The sequence below is a fragment of the Oncorhynchus mykiss genome, chromosome 10 (genome assembly GCF_013265735.2).
Source record: "Oncorhynchus mykiss isolate Arlee chromosome 10, USDA_OmykA_1.1, whole genome shotgun sequence".
Lineage (NCBI taxonomy): Eukaryota > Metazoa > Chordata > Actinopteri > Salmoniformes > Salmonidae > Oncorhynchus > Oncorhynchus mykiss.
The window spans coordinates 42,763,121-42,778,162 of record NC_048574.1 but is presented as its reverse complement, the minus strand read 5'-3'; the positions used below and the strand labels follow the sequence as shown (position 1 = coordinate 42,778,162).

General features: G+C 44.2%; 1 protein-coding gene across 1 annotated transcript in view; it reads right to left on the bottom strand.

Annotated features, from left to right (window-relative positions):
• The window catches only part of LOC110533114 (neuroligin-2), a 70,882-nt gene that overhangs the window by 32,884 nt on the left and 22,956 nt on the right, over window positions 1-15,042 (bottom strand). Inside the window, 1 exon segment of the mRNA XM_036990359.1 lies at window positions 7,236-8,084. Within this exon segment, the coding sequence (XP_036846254.1) occupies window positions 7,236-7,731 (496 nt within the window). The 5' untranslated portion in view covers window positions 7,732-8,084.

Here is a 15,042-nt window from a genome sequence, read left to right as displayed (position 1 = left end):
TCTGACAGGGCTCCCCTATGCCAAGGTCACAGAGGTCCACGTTCCGTTTTAATGGTGACGGCAGTTAAACGCTCCATAGGGGAAAGACAATAACGCCGCTCTCTGTAAGCCTGGCCAATATGGATCCTGTTCATTTGTTTATTGTCTCCATCTGTCAGCGGAGCGCTACATGGCCAGCCCAATCACTACACAGCTTTTATCGTCCCTCTCAATCACTGTTAGCATTTAGCACGCTAGCCTGTACACACACACACACACACACACACACACACACACACACACACACACACACACACACACACACACACACAGTGTGCTAATAACATAGTGCCACCTGGATTGCTAGCTATGCTAACAACACACTCTCCCTTTATGGTGCTAACACACTCCTTACTGGGCACACAATGGTTGAATCATTTCAATGAAATTATGTCGCACCAATGTGGAATAGATGTTGAATAGACGTCTGTGTCCAGTGGGTCCTCTCTCCCTGTGTGTTGGCGATACACTCTCTCGTCTAACAGACACAGTATACTCTCTGTTGGTGAGCCAGCAGCTTTATCAGTCTCACAGTGTGCTAACTACATCTCTCCCATTGTCTTCTGATGGCTCCCTTATAAGGTGCTAACAACAGCCTCTGTCACGCTGTGCCACAAAGACAGATCTATTGGCAAAACGCATGGCCAACACTCTGCACTGCTGGACGAATGGCTGCTGGAACAGGGACACACCCAGAGCACCAGCACTGCTCTCTCTGCTCTCTCTCTGCTCTCTCTCGTCATTACTATAGTGCTTCCTCAATCCTCATATGCAAGTGCTATTTTATAAGGGGAGTGATCAATGTTGACCCGATTCCCTTCCGCCCCCAGTCCCCTTGGTGTAAGGGCAGTTCCAGTAAGGGGGTGGGGGTGAGGGGCGACAGGTAGACAGCCTGTAAATGGAGGGGAAGGAAGATTAGCCCCTCTGTCCAGTCAGCACTTTCCCAGCAGCACTTTAATACCACACCTAACTGCTTAATGGAGAGCACAGTGATTTCATACCTGCTCTAATACCCATTAAAAAGCTTAAGCTGCATACAGAGAGCAGCTCTGCTGAAATGGAACCCGTCTCCCTTTGAAATAGAGTGGCAGACTTCAGTTAAAGACTTTGCATGGGCGTAATGCTTCCTGGAAGCCCAATTCTGTCTCTGATGGGAGAGGCTCAATCCGGGATGATTGTTGGATGTGTTTTGTTGGGATCTGTTGTGCTGTCAAAGGATTTTTTTTTTGTCGTGTTGGAGGAGAAAATGTAATGTGCTGGAGCGCACTTTGGGACATTTTCTGCAGTGCATTTTGGGATGCGACAAGCAGGTATGATAGCGTTGTTTCCTAACAGAGACATGGCTCTGTGGGGAGAGAAACAAACAGGTTTGTCTTTGTGTTCAGCGACGATGTCAGCATGTGCAGTGGTGCTGCATGGGGCTGTAGCTGGGGCCTTCTCTCACATCTAATTGACAGAGCCAGTTCTACAGAGTTGTCAGCTCCACGTGGACAGCCAGCCACTTAGAGTAGGACATAGTTACAGCACCTATACGCCTGCTTCAATGGCTTGACATTGAACAAGATGTCTGAGAATGGCCAAGAACACCTTAATACACACATCCATCCTTGAAACAGTCACAAATACTCCACCGGACATAAGTCATAAACACGTATACCATACTGCAGTATTTACATACGGTACATCAAATCAAAATCAAATGTATTCATATAGCCCTTCTTACATCAGCTGATATCTCAAAGTGCTGTACAGAAACCCAGCCTAAAACAGCAAGCAATGCATGTGTAGAACACTACCTGCCTCATTTTAAAAGGGACAACCTCATTGCCACTTTCCTCATCTCTCAGCCATCAATCTCATGCCAATGAACTCATTGTTTCACTTCCAGGAAAAGGATGGCGGCACAACAAGTTTGGTAAAGAACGGTAGACACCTCATTTGTCTGCATACTACTGAGCAAGAACAGTGTTACTAGATGTGAAAGCCTTCCCTTCGGTTTCTAGACAGGTCAATAAGGGCACAAATACATTTTTCATTCTGATTATTTTACCTTGCAGAATTCTTCTGCAGCTTGGCCCCTGATTCTAACACCATTTATAAAGTGAAATTGGCAGGAAGATGCAGCCAGGATCAGTCATGGAACCAAAAGAGTGAGAAAATAAAGAAAACACATCTTACGCATAATAATCAACCACACCGATGAAAAAAACACGTCTAAAGAATTTTAACAAGCTTGATTTGAATATATGTGCAGTTGAAATGTAGCTGGGTCAACAGAGGAACAGAGTATCCATTTCAGCCCTTACATGTGCTCCAATTAGGAGCTGGGCAGCAGACTGACTGACACATGATGTAATGGGCTGGCGTTCAGTGAAATCCAGTGGTCCACAGATGATCATTTAGCTCAGCTCCTGTCCCCCTCCTCCAAGTCAACACTGTTTCTCCACGGTTGAGTGAGCGTGGAGCGGCCTGAACATAAGCTGCTGTCTGCTGTCCTTCTCCATTTCCCCAGTGTGTCATGACCGTACTGTGCTGTGTGTTTGACGAGGTGTGAGACACAGCATCAGGCCCTCACCGTGCTTCTCCAGCGGCTCACAGTGTTCACAGTGCCATTCCCATACCCCTCCCTCCGTCCATACCTAGCTCTGTGGCCCCCGCCTGCTGAAATACGGACGATCCGACCGTCTGGGGGAAATAGGAATGCAATGACACAGTGCTCTCGCCGAGCAGGCTGGCGGCTAATACAGTACAGGGGATTCTCCACGTGAGGAACCCAGGCACAGCTGGACTAAAAAGAGCCCCTGTGTGTGTTTGTCTCTGACATTAGGTCAGCTTTGTTTTCATTATTCTAAAAAGCAATTCAAATTTCATTGGCGTTGAGGGCGCAGCAGGCTACATAGCGGCCTGGTGGGGAAGGACATGGAACTGATTTGCATTCAGAGCCTGTGACCTCCTCTACCACAGCCCGCATAGAGAGGAGGAGGGAGGGGGGATACAAAGAGAGAGGGAGGGAGGAGCTCAGAGGCTGAGAGCAGAGGGGGTTCTGTCTGAGTATTTCCTCCTTCCACGGTACTACTCTTAAAATTGGGCAAAAGGGTGTGATGTGTGGTTTCCTCTATGGTCTGTGAGTGTTGGGTCATTCTGAGGCCTCAGATGAGGGTCCATTAGAGGGACAGTCAATAAGGGGGATACATAGAGTGGTGCACTAAACAGGCCTTGAGCGTGTGGGATATTGAACTGTGATGTGTGGAAACTGTAATAATCCATAGACCCGAAGCAAGTCAAAATATGTCAATACTGTATGAACTACATCTGCTGTATGAACATGGAACATTGATATTTTGACTTTCAAGAACACTCAATTGTTTCACACACAGGAAGTAATAGATGAGGACAGTGACAGGCCTGTGTGAGCAGTGACCCCTAACAATATGTGACAGAATATGACAAGAACACAAGCCACATGTAAAAAAACACACTTTCACTCACAGATAGGCACTCCTGTACCCTTGGGAATAACCAAATCACACACAATCCATTTTCCTCCCAAGCAGCATAACCCATAGCAACTTGACATAGAATATGATTTCAGCCAATCACAAGCCAATCGCAGGCTTCCCAATTACAGTAATCTCCCCTTCTCTCCAGTACCTAGACATTATTTAGAAAATATTTACAACATAACTCACTACCCTATTCATACACTATTTAGTGTTCAAGGTGCTGCCTCACTTGATTAAACGCAATTAATCAACAGGATGAAAAATGTCTGTTGGCCAGGTCGAGCTAGAATCCAGCAGTGTTTCTGGTGCCCCTCGTTTCCCATCCCAGCCCAAAGCTCACTTTCAAAGGCATCCCTCTTTTGTGTACATGGAATTAGATAAACCTTCAGTTTCTGGGCTAATTAGCTGTGGAGTTGTGCACTAGGCAGGAGCTAGCAGAGGTGCGACTGCTACAATACAGTACACAACGATGTCTCATTTCCCCCGAAGAACAATCCTGATCCAATTTTCACCAGATCAAGGGCTGCTGCGATAGCAAAAATAGAATAATTTGTTTGAGGTTTGTTCTTGCATCAGAGGCAATTCACACGGTAGTTCTTCTGCAGTGTCAATTGTTATTTATTCATTTATTTATACATTCATATCAGTTTCCCCTCCCCCACCAATCATCATCACCCTACCAGTCTTCATGTGTTTTATACTCTGAAGCTTGAAATGACTCTTGAGCACGTACCATCTTTCTGTTTGGCTGTGGAACATATTGATCGGATTAAAACGGAAATTAATTTGGAACACTGCCAAGACGTGGCCTGGTGGATTGTGATGTCACATCCTTCGCAGTGTATTGCTGCTGAGTAGACATCACAATGGGATTGCAAACACTCAAACTCTCTGTTACAACGCCTCATACACAGTGAAATATGCATGTCGGCTAAATGTAGACTGCAGCCTAAGCCCATTACATCTAGTATACTGTGTGAGCTGGGTTTTGACATATCATGGGGTGAAGCAAAGCCCAATATGTTACTACAGTAACACTATAGAGCCTAGACATTTACTTAGGTCTATAAAAAGCGTCTCTATTGTGAGGTCAGTGTTACAGTACAGGGGGATCGACATACTGCAATTCTGTGTGGAGTCAGTACTGTGTGTGTGTGTGTATATACATGTATATACACATACTGTGTGTGTGTGTGTGTGTGTTTGTGAAGGTGGCTTATGTTAAACACTACCTGCTAATTAGCTTTACTGAATACTGAACAATCTTTGAAGAAAAATCCTTTCCTTTCCAAATGTGTTTAATTGGTCCTGATTGAAGAGAATATTGAAGTTACACTGTTATGTTCCATTATGCTTTTATTGAGTCAAAATAAATCAATGCTTGGACAACTAATCAACTACAAGGGGGCAGAGCCTGTCAAAAGAAAATAGTAAAACACTTTTTTATCCCTCTCCTTAAAGCCAATCCAGAGTCTGTACTTCAACCCAACAGCAGCCCAAACTCTGGTTTGGGCTATGCTACGGTATATCAATAATACAAATTTAAAAAAACATTAAACAGCAGGAAATCTTACAGATTGTGCCTTTAAGTTATTACGTCAATCTTCAGCAGTAGATTTCTGTCAAATAGAATATAATCAGAGATCAGCAGACCCCCGTCAGAACACTGCTTGATGCAGATGGAAGCAGGCTGATCTGCTGAGGCAAGCACTTCTTACTGAGATGATTGGTTTGTGGCAGATAGTGGGAACCAACGAGGCTAGGATTCTCAGGCCCTCTATTGCAGTGATGCTTTGGGTCAACCAATTATGACAAGCTAATGTATAGAGGTTGACCTCCATGACAACCAAGGAGATGAGCTATCATCTGCAGCATATGAAGTCTCTCAACCTGATCATAGGTGCACTGTGCTTACTGGTTACTGAGCTGAGCATGTTAACATGTCATACCTACATTATCATCTTCAGGAAAGGAATTTAACTTTGGAGTGTATGTGTGTGTGTGTATTGGTGTGCTGGTCTTGAAAATAATTAAATATGAGTGCTATAAATGGCTTAACCCCAAACGGACTGGTAACACTGCCTGAAATCTGATTATAGCTAATGCTCAACTCCAATGAGATTCAGTACACAAAGGATTTCAGGAGCACAGCTGAAATTCTCAGAACCGAATGCCCTTGATACAAGCAAGCCCACTGGGCAGCCTAAAATGGAGATACAAATCCCGTATATGTAAATGCTAAACCTAGAAGTCTCACAAGTATGTGCACAATATTGTTTTCCCGAGCACACAGCGAGGAAACAAACACAGCCCAGTTGGGTCAGACAATAGAGATGATCTGGTGTAAACATACAATTCATCAATTTGCTTCATTAGAGGGACATGTTTTTTTTACTGTGGTCTAGATTTTCGGTTGTCCCTCGCCAAGAACTCATGTTCATTTTACGTTTATGTTACCTAGTACATTTTTGTCATTGACATGTCTCAATCCTCAAGCCATGGGTAAATATACTTCCTCAACAAATGTGGACACACAGTGAGGGAGTAGCATAGCTAACAAACACTGACCTTTTGACCGAGCCGACCCTTCAACAAAGTGATGGGGGTTTGACAGTTATGTATCATTTTGGAGGATGTTATATCAATAGTTTGGACTCCAAGGTTGTTGTTTTTTGTTGCTAGCTGGCTCTAGTCGGCTGTACCTGTGCCAAGACTCCAGTATTTTTCATCCTATAGCGTGTTATCCATCTTCTTTTTAAACAGTGAGCCAACATGTTTTGAGCACTTTTATGGTTGGCCAACACTCCTTTTCTCATGCTCCCTCTCATCTCTCTGCAGCAGACACATAATGAGAAACATGTTTGGAACGTCAAATCGCAATGCATATAGAATCGTGAAAATCTCAATAAATATCGTGAGTATAGTGTATATTGATTGACACATTGCTTGATGTGTATTGATGAGTATAAAGGGCTCATTTGTGAAACAGACCTTGGTCTCGGCATGACTCCCTGTTAAAATAAATAGAATATCCTATTGTGAGGTCCTGGGCAATTTCCAGCTCTTACTATACACTGAAGCTAAAAATCCCTTGCTCTGACAGGACTAGCGTACAGTATGCATATCAAGGAAACCTTGCCTGAACAACAGACTAAACAGTAATCGAGGCTGACATGAGTGTAAGTGCTGCTATTCTTTGGTAATCTCATGGGTGTCTATTGGCTCAGCTTAAGAGCCCTTGTGTCTCTGATTACAATCTCCTGAAAGAATGATCCAAATGATACCACTCTATAAAGATGCTTCAATAGCGTTCCCTCTTGCTGGGACCAAATAACAGTTGCACTGTGACATAAAAAGGCTGAGGAGGATGACACATGCAATGCATCCTGGTCATTTTCACACTACCGTCTTACTCTGGAGTGAGATAGCCAAGAAGGACCTGCTTCTCAACCGGAGACGAAACAAACACAAGGTTAGTAGTGATCGGTGTAAATGTGGTATCTTACTGCTAACCTTAAATGAACCTAACCTACTCCACACCAGTTAGAACAGGATGTGAATAAACTATCTGACCAAAACTGAGGAGATCTCTTCATCCCCAGCAGTAGAAACCCTAGACAGTCTGTCCTAGCCTGAGCCTGCCTGACTGGAAGTTTACTCTGGCCTGATAGATGGAACAGGAGCTGGACTCACCATCCTCAGTGGGCACGTAGACATTGAGGTACAGACAGTCCTCACTCTGGTTCTGAACGTAGCCTGCTGCAGCATCCAGGTTGTCAGTGAACCACACCGGCAGCATAATCTCAGGCAGCACCCCGTGTACGTTCTGCGGGCATACAGGGGCAAACTGGGTGGCGTTGCGAATCTCCTGCCAGGAACCTGGTGCCTCAGGGGGCTGGAAGCGACGCTCGCCGATGGGCGGGGTGGCATAGGGCACGCCCAAGTACTGCTCCACGGGCCCCAGGATCTCGTTGTTGAGCTCCTTCCTGACGCCGCGCAGCTTGCCATAGCCCGTGGTGACCATGGGGTGTTTCCCGCTGAGGTCGGCCCGCTGACAGGAAGACAGGGTCAGGCAGAGGGCCAGGCTCAGGAGACACACCAGACACGGGTCAGACATCCTGCGGGGGCTGGAGCGCCGCGTCCCACCAGAACCCTGCCGTCTGGGACCACTCTCTGAGAAGAAGGACATGTCCTTCAGTCTTCTGGCCAGAAAAACAAATTATGACCAAGAGTTCACTCGTGGGCAGAAATGGGTATAGAAAGGACCTCCAAATAACCTAAAATTAGTAGGTTATTGGAGATACTGGGATAAATAAGGTATTGGGAGGGGTGGGGGGGTGGGGGGGGGGGGGGTAGGGGGTGGTCAGAAGCAGAGGTGCAGAGTGCGTCTTCCTAGCATGGTGTGAGAAGTGAGAGAGCAGGTGTAGAGATGGGGATGGACGGGGGGCATCCTCAGCTAGACTGTCTGCTCTGGTCCATTCTCCTGAGAGCTCCAGATAGGCCAGCTGCAGACTGACAGCTCCCACGGCCAACACGCCACACCTGGGTACACACAAGGGTCAGAGGTCATGTTTCATTAGTGGGTCTGTGTTTGGAGAGACACACACGAGTCATTAACTATAGCCGTTTTTAGTATTATGTAAAAACAGCAGTCCTACATCAGTTACATATGCACGTAAGATTTGCATTATATCGTGTACATTGTGCACTTGAGCTGACAGAACTAAGACATGTTCCCATTCACATGTTCACATCTTGGATACTGTATATCCATCCATGCTACGGTACTTTGAAGTGTAAAATGCTCTCCATGTAATCGACTTGACTCCTCAGAGAACACAACAGCAATAAAAGCCCATTGACACATCAATCAGGAAGCCTAAAAAAAGCGTGACACCCCCCCCCCCCTCCGGTGCGTCTATGTTGGCTTCCCCCTCACAGCTTTGTTTAGTTGGTTCCTGCCTTCTCATGGTTCCACTCGAATGGGCGGCGCTAATCTGGCCCTGGCTTTGGGAGATGGAGCCGTTTAGGCGTGATAAAGGCTTTATGAGGCTAGCGCTCACTGTCTGCTGAATACCTCCCACCCCACCCCCACACCGCCCCTCACCTCCCCTGCTGCAGCCACTCCACCTGATGACAGACTAACACGCTACAGTGATGGCATATGATGCTACAACACGCTATGACAAGACAAGGATGTGAGCCCTATCAGGCTGAGGGAAAGAAGAAAGGAGCTAGCTATCTGCCTGTAAAGACAACAATCCGGGGCGGCAGGGTAGCCTAGTGGTTAGAGTGTTGGACTAGTAACCAAAAGGTTGCAAGTTCAAACCCCCAAGCTGACAAGTTACAAATCTGTCGTTCTGCCCCTGAACAGGCAGTTAACCTGCTGTTCCTAGGCTATCATTGAAAATAAGAATTTGTTCTTAACTGCCTAGTTAAATAAAGGTAAATTAACATATTTATATCCCTGACTCCATTTTAAGACTGGCTGTCTGTAAATGTCATGGAAGTGACACAGCTATACTGAATGGATGTTATCGACTATGCTGTAGCCTACACATTCAACTGAGTCACTATTTTTAAAACAACAAAGCTGGTTGCAATTTCAGTTTAATCTACCAGAAAAGACAGAACAAATATCACAAAAATGATGGCTAAACTCAAATATACTAATTGCTTAAAAATATATATATTTGTTGAGAAATGTTTTTTTTTAAACGGTATAATCTTTGTAAAAAAATATCCTAAATAGGACTGGTGGTTCTCACACATGCAGTTATCAAAAATATGGAAACGTCTTCTCTATCCAAAATTACAACCAACTGATTGCAGCATTACCGCAAAAATGGAGGAGGCAAGTGGTAGCCAGAGAAGGTAAGGAACTTGTCTGTCGGTCCTGCTTTAAAGACCAAAATTGGTTAAAGTTGTGATGAATAAAAAAGTATACCAGTTTCATTTAAGGACCAAAACATTAACAGCTGAGAAATACAGGTTGCAAAATAGTTGGTAAGAGATTTACAATGTACCGATTCCATGGCACATGGTTTATGAACTGTTACATAAAACAACGTTTTTCAATTTAAATGATACAATATCCTTGCACCCAATAGAATGTTATATACAGTACATTCGGAAAGTATTCAGACCCCTTGACTTTTTCCACACTTTGTTACATTATAGCCTTATTCTAAAATGTATTAAATAGTTTCCCCCTTCATCAATCTACACTCAATTGCCCACAAGGACAAAGTAATAAACAGTTTTTTTTGCAAAACTGAAACAAAACTGTAATATCACATTTACATAAGTATAAAGATCGTTTACTTAGAACTTTGTTGAAGCATCTTTGGCAGCGATTACAGCCTCGAGTCTTCTTGGGTGTGGCGCTTCTTGGGTATGAAGCTTGGCACACCTGTATTTGGGGAATTTCTCCCATTCTTCTCAGCAGATCCTCAAGCTCTGTCAGGTTGGATGTGGAGCATTGCTGTACAGCTATTTTCAGGACTCTCTTAGAACGGGTTCTGGGCTCTGGCTGGGCCTCGCAAGGACATTCAGAGACTTGTCCCGAAGCCACTCCCGCATTGTCTTGGCTGTGGGCTTAGGGCCATTGTCCTGTTGGAAGGTGAACCTTCTTCTCTCCAGTCTGAGATCCTGAGCGCTCTGGAGCAGGTTTTCAACATGGATATCTCTGTACTTTGTTCCGTTCATCTTTCCCTCAATCCTGACTTGTCTGCCAGTCCCTGCTGTTGAAAAACATTCCCACTGCATGATGCTGCCACCGCCATGCTTCACCGTAAGGATGATGCCAAGTTTCCTCCAGACATGACGCTTGGAATTCAGGCCAAATAGTTCAATCTTGGTTTTCATCAGACCAGAGAATCTTAGTCCTTTAGGTGGGCTGTCATGTGCCTTTTACTAAAAGTGGCTTACATCTGGCCACTTTACCATAAAGGCCTGATTGGTGGAGTACTGCAGAGATGGTTGTCCTTCTGAAAGGTTCTCCCATCTCCACAGAGGAACTCAAGAGCTTTGTCAGAGCGACCATCAGGTCCTTGGTCACCTCCCTGACCAAGGCCCTTCTCCCCCGATTGCTCTGTTTGGCTGGGCGGCAAGCTCTAGGAAGAGTCTTGGTGGTTCCAAACTTCTTCCATTTAAGAATGATGGAGGCCACTTTGTTCTTGGGGACCTTCAATGTTGCAGAAATGTTTTGTTACCGTTCCCTAGATCTGTGTCTTGATACAATCCTGTCTCGGAGCTCTACGGACAATTTCTTCGACCTCATGGCTTGGGTTTTGCTCTGACATGCACTGTCAACTGTGGGACCTTATACACTGCTCAAAACATAAAGGGAACACTTAAACAACACAATGTAACTCCAAATCAATCACACTTCTGTGAAATCAAATCAAATCAAATTTTATTTGTCACATACACATGGTTAGCAGATGTTAATGCGAGTGTAGCGAAATGCTTGTGCTTCTAGTTCCGACAATGCAGTAATAACAAGTAATCTAACTAACAATTCCAAAACTACTGTCTTGTACACAGTGTAAGGGGATAAAGAATATGTACATAAGGATATATGAATGAGTGATGGTACAGAGCAGCATAGGCAAGATACAGTAGATGGTATCGAGTACAGTATGTACAAATGAGATGAGTATGTAAACAAAGTGGCATAGTTTAAAGTGGCTAGTGATACAAATCAAACTGTCCACTTAGGAAGCAACACTGATTGACAATACATTTCACATGCTGTTGTGGAAATGGAATAGACAACAGGTGGAAATTATAGGCAATTAGCAAGACACCCCCAATAAAGGAGTGGTTCTGCAGGTGGTGACCACAGACCACTTCTCAGTTCCTATGCTTCCTGGCTGATGTTTTGGTCACTTTTGAATGCTGGCGGTGCTTTCACTCTAGTGGTAGCATGAGACGGAGTCTACAACCCACACAAGTGGCTCAGGTAGTGCAGCTCATCCAGGATGGCACATCAATGCGAGCTGTGGCAAGAAGGTTTGCTGTGTCTGTCAGCGTAGTGTCCAGAGCATGGAGGCGCTACCAGGAGACAGGCCAGTACATCAGGAGACGTGGAGGAGGCCGTAGGAGGGCAACAACCCAGCAGCAGGACTGCTATCTCCGCCTTTGTGCAAGGAGGAGCAGGAGGAGCACTGACAGAGCACTGCAAAATGACCTCCAGCAGGCCACAAATGTGCATGTGTCTGCTCAAACGGTCAGAAACGGACTCCATGAGGGTGGTATGAGGGCCCGACGTCCACAGGTGGGGGTTATACTTACAGCCCAACACCGTGCAAGACGTTTGGCATTTGCCAGAGAATACCAAGATTGGCAAATTCGCCACTGGTGCCCTGTGCTCTTCACAGATGAAAGCAGGTTCACACTGAGCACATGTGGCAGACGTGCCAGTCTGGAGACGCCGCGGAGAACGTTCTGCTGCCTGCAACTTCCTCCAGCATGACCGGTTTGGCGGTGGGTCAGTCATGGTGTGGGGTAGCATTTCTTTGGGGGGCCGCACATCCCTCCATGTGCTCGCCAGAGGTAGCCTGACTGCCATTAGGTACCGAGATGAGATCCTCAGACCCCTTGTGAGACCATATGCTGGTGTGGTTGGCCCTGGGTTCCACCTAATGCAAGACAATGCTAGACCTCATGTGGCTGGAGTGTGTCAGCAGTTCCTGCAAGAGGAAGGCATTGATGCTATGGACTGGCCCGCCCGTTCCCCAGACCTGAATCCAATTGAGCACATCTGGGACATCATGTCTCGCTCCATCCACCAACGCCACGTTGCACCACAGACTGTCCAGGAGTTGGCAGATGCTTTAGTCCAGGTCTGGGAGGAGATCCCTCAGGAGACCATCCGCCACCTCATCAAGAGCATGCCCAGGCGTTGTAGTGAGGTCATACAGGCACGTGGAGGCCACACACACTACTGAGCTTCATTTTGACTTGTTTTAAGGGCATTACATCAAAGTTGGATCAGCCTGTAGTGTGGTTTTCCACTTTCATTTTGACTCCAAATCCAGACCTTAATGGGTTGCTAAATTTGATTTCTATTGATAATTTTTGTGTGATTTTGTTGTCAGCACATTCAACTATGTAAAGAAAAAAAGTATTTAATAAGAATATTTCATTCATTCAGATCTAGGATGTGTTATTTTAGTGTTCCCTTTATTTTTTTGAGCAGTGTATATACAGGTGTGTGCCTTTCCAAATCATGTCCAATCAATTGAATTTACCACAGGTGGACTCTAATCAAGTTGTAAAAACATCAAGGAGGATCAATGGAAACAGGATACACCTGAGCTCAATTGCAAGTCTCATAGCAAAGGGTCTGAATACTTATGTAAATAAGGTATGCGTTTTTTATACATTTGCAACATTTCTAAAAAACAGATTTTCGTAATGTCATTATGAGGTATTGTGCGTAGTTTCATGAGTAATTTACATATTTAATTCATTTTAGAATAAGGCTGTAACGTAACAAAATGTGAAAAAAGTCAAGGGGTCTGAATAGTTTCCGAATGCTACAACCATCCCAGCTCTGCAGATTGTGCTGTAAAGAGACAGAATCATTAGATCATTTGTTTTGGTACTGTCCATATGTAGCTTGTATTTGGTCACAGGTTCAAGGCTAAAGAATTGCAATATTTACCTTGCGCAAACTCTGCAAATAGCACTGCTGGGTGATAATAATCTTAGCAAAAATGTGTATCTGTAGAAACTATGAGAACAGAAAGGTTCAGAACTTTTGTGAAAGAGCACTGTTGAAGAATATATGGTAATTAGAAATCAAAACTGGATGGCCTTCAGAGATAGATGGGAGGGGTTGAGGATAGCTGAAGGCTGGGACCTAAAACAAACAAACAAATAAAGACAACTAATGTAAAATATATTGTGTCTGTAAAATGTATACAGTATGTATAAGCTGGAAGTAGAAGCCTAAGTATTGTTGTCAATTATTCGTTTTTACTCCAATTAGGGGAGGGATGGTTGGGTTAGGGGAAAATAATAAAAGAAAATATATATATTTAAAATATATACAGTACCAGTCAAAAGTTTGGACACCTACTTATTCCAAGTTTTTAAATTTTTTTTTTTACAATTTTCTACATTGTAGAATAATAGTAAAGACATCAAAACTACTACATAACACATATGGAATCATAACCACCAAAACGTGTTAAACAAAATATATTTTATATGTGAAATTCTTCGAAATAGCCACCATTTTCCTCTGACGGCTTTGCACACTCTTGGCATTTTCTCAACCAGCTTCATGAGGAATGCTTTTTCAAGTTTCTTGAAGGAGTTCCCACATATGCTGAGCACTTGTTGGCTGCTTTTCCTTCACTCTGCGGTCCAACTCATCCCAAACCATCTCAATTGGGTTGAAGTAGGGGGATTGTGGAGGCAGCACTCAGCACTCCATCAATATCCTTCTTGGTCAAATAGCCCTAACACAGCCTGGAGGTGTGTTTTGGGTCATTGTCCTGTTGAAAAACAAATGATAGTGGGACTAAGTGCAAACCAGATGGGATGGCGTATCGATGCAGAATGCTGTGATAGCCTTGCTGGTTAAGTGTGCCTTGAATTCTAAATAAATCACAGACAGTGTCACCAGCAAAGCACCATCACACCTCCTCCTCCATGCTTCATGGTGGGAACCACACATGCATTGATCATCTGTTCACCTACTCTGCATCTCACAAAGACACAGCATTTGCAACCAAAAATCTCAAATTTGGACTCATCAGCCCAAAAGGACAGATTTCCACCGGTCTAATGTCCATTGCTCGTGCTTCTTGGCCCAAGAAAGTCTCTTCTTCTTATTGGTGTTCTTTAGTAGTGGTTTCTTTGCAGCAATTAGACTATGAAGGCCTGATTCATGAAGTCTCCTCTGAACAGTTGATGTTGAGATGTGTCTGTTACCTAAACTCTGTGAAGCATTTATTTGGGCTGCAATTTCTGAGGTGCAGTTAACTCTAATGAACTTATCCTCTGCTACAAAGGTAACTCTGGGTCTTCCTTTTCTGCTGGCGGCCTTCATGAGAAACAGTTTCATCATAGCGCTTGATAGTTTTTGCGACTGCACTTGAAGAAACTTTAAAAGTTCTTGAAATGTTCCTGGTTGACTAACCTTCATGTCTTAAAGTATTGATGGTATGTTGTTTCTCTTTGCTTATTTGAGCTGTTCTTGCCATAATATGGACTTGGTCTTATCTTCTATATGCCATCTCTACCTTGTCACAACACAACTGATTGGCTCAAACACATTAATAAAGGAATGAAATTCCACAAATAAACTTTTAACACGGCACACCGGTTAATTGAAATACATTCCAGCTGACTACCTCATGAAGCTGGTTGAGAGAATACCAAGAGTGTGCAAAGCTTTCATCAAAGCAAAGGGTGGCTACTTTGAAGAATCTATATATCTAAATATATTTTTGGTGACTACATGATTCCATGTGTGTTATTT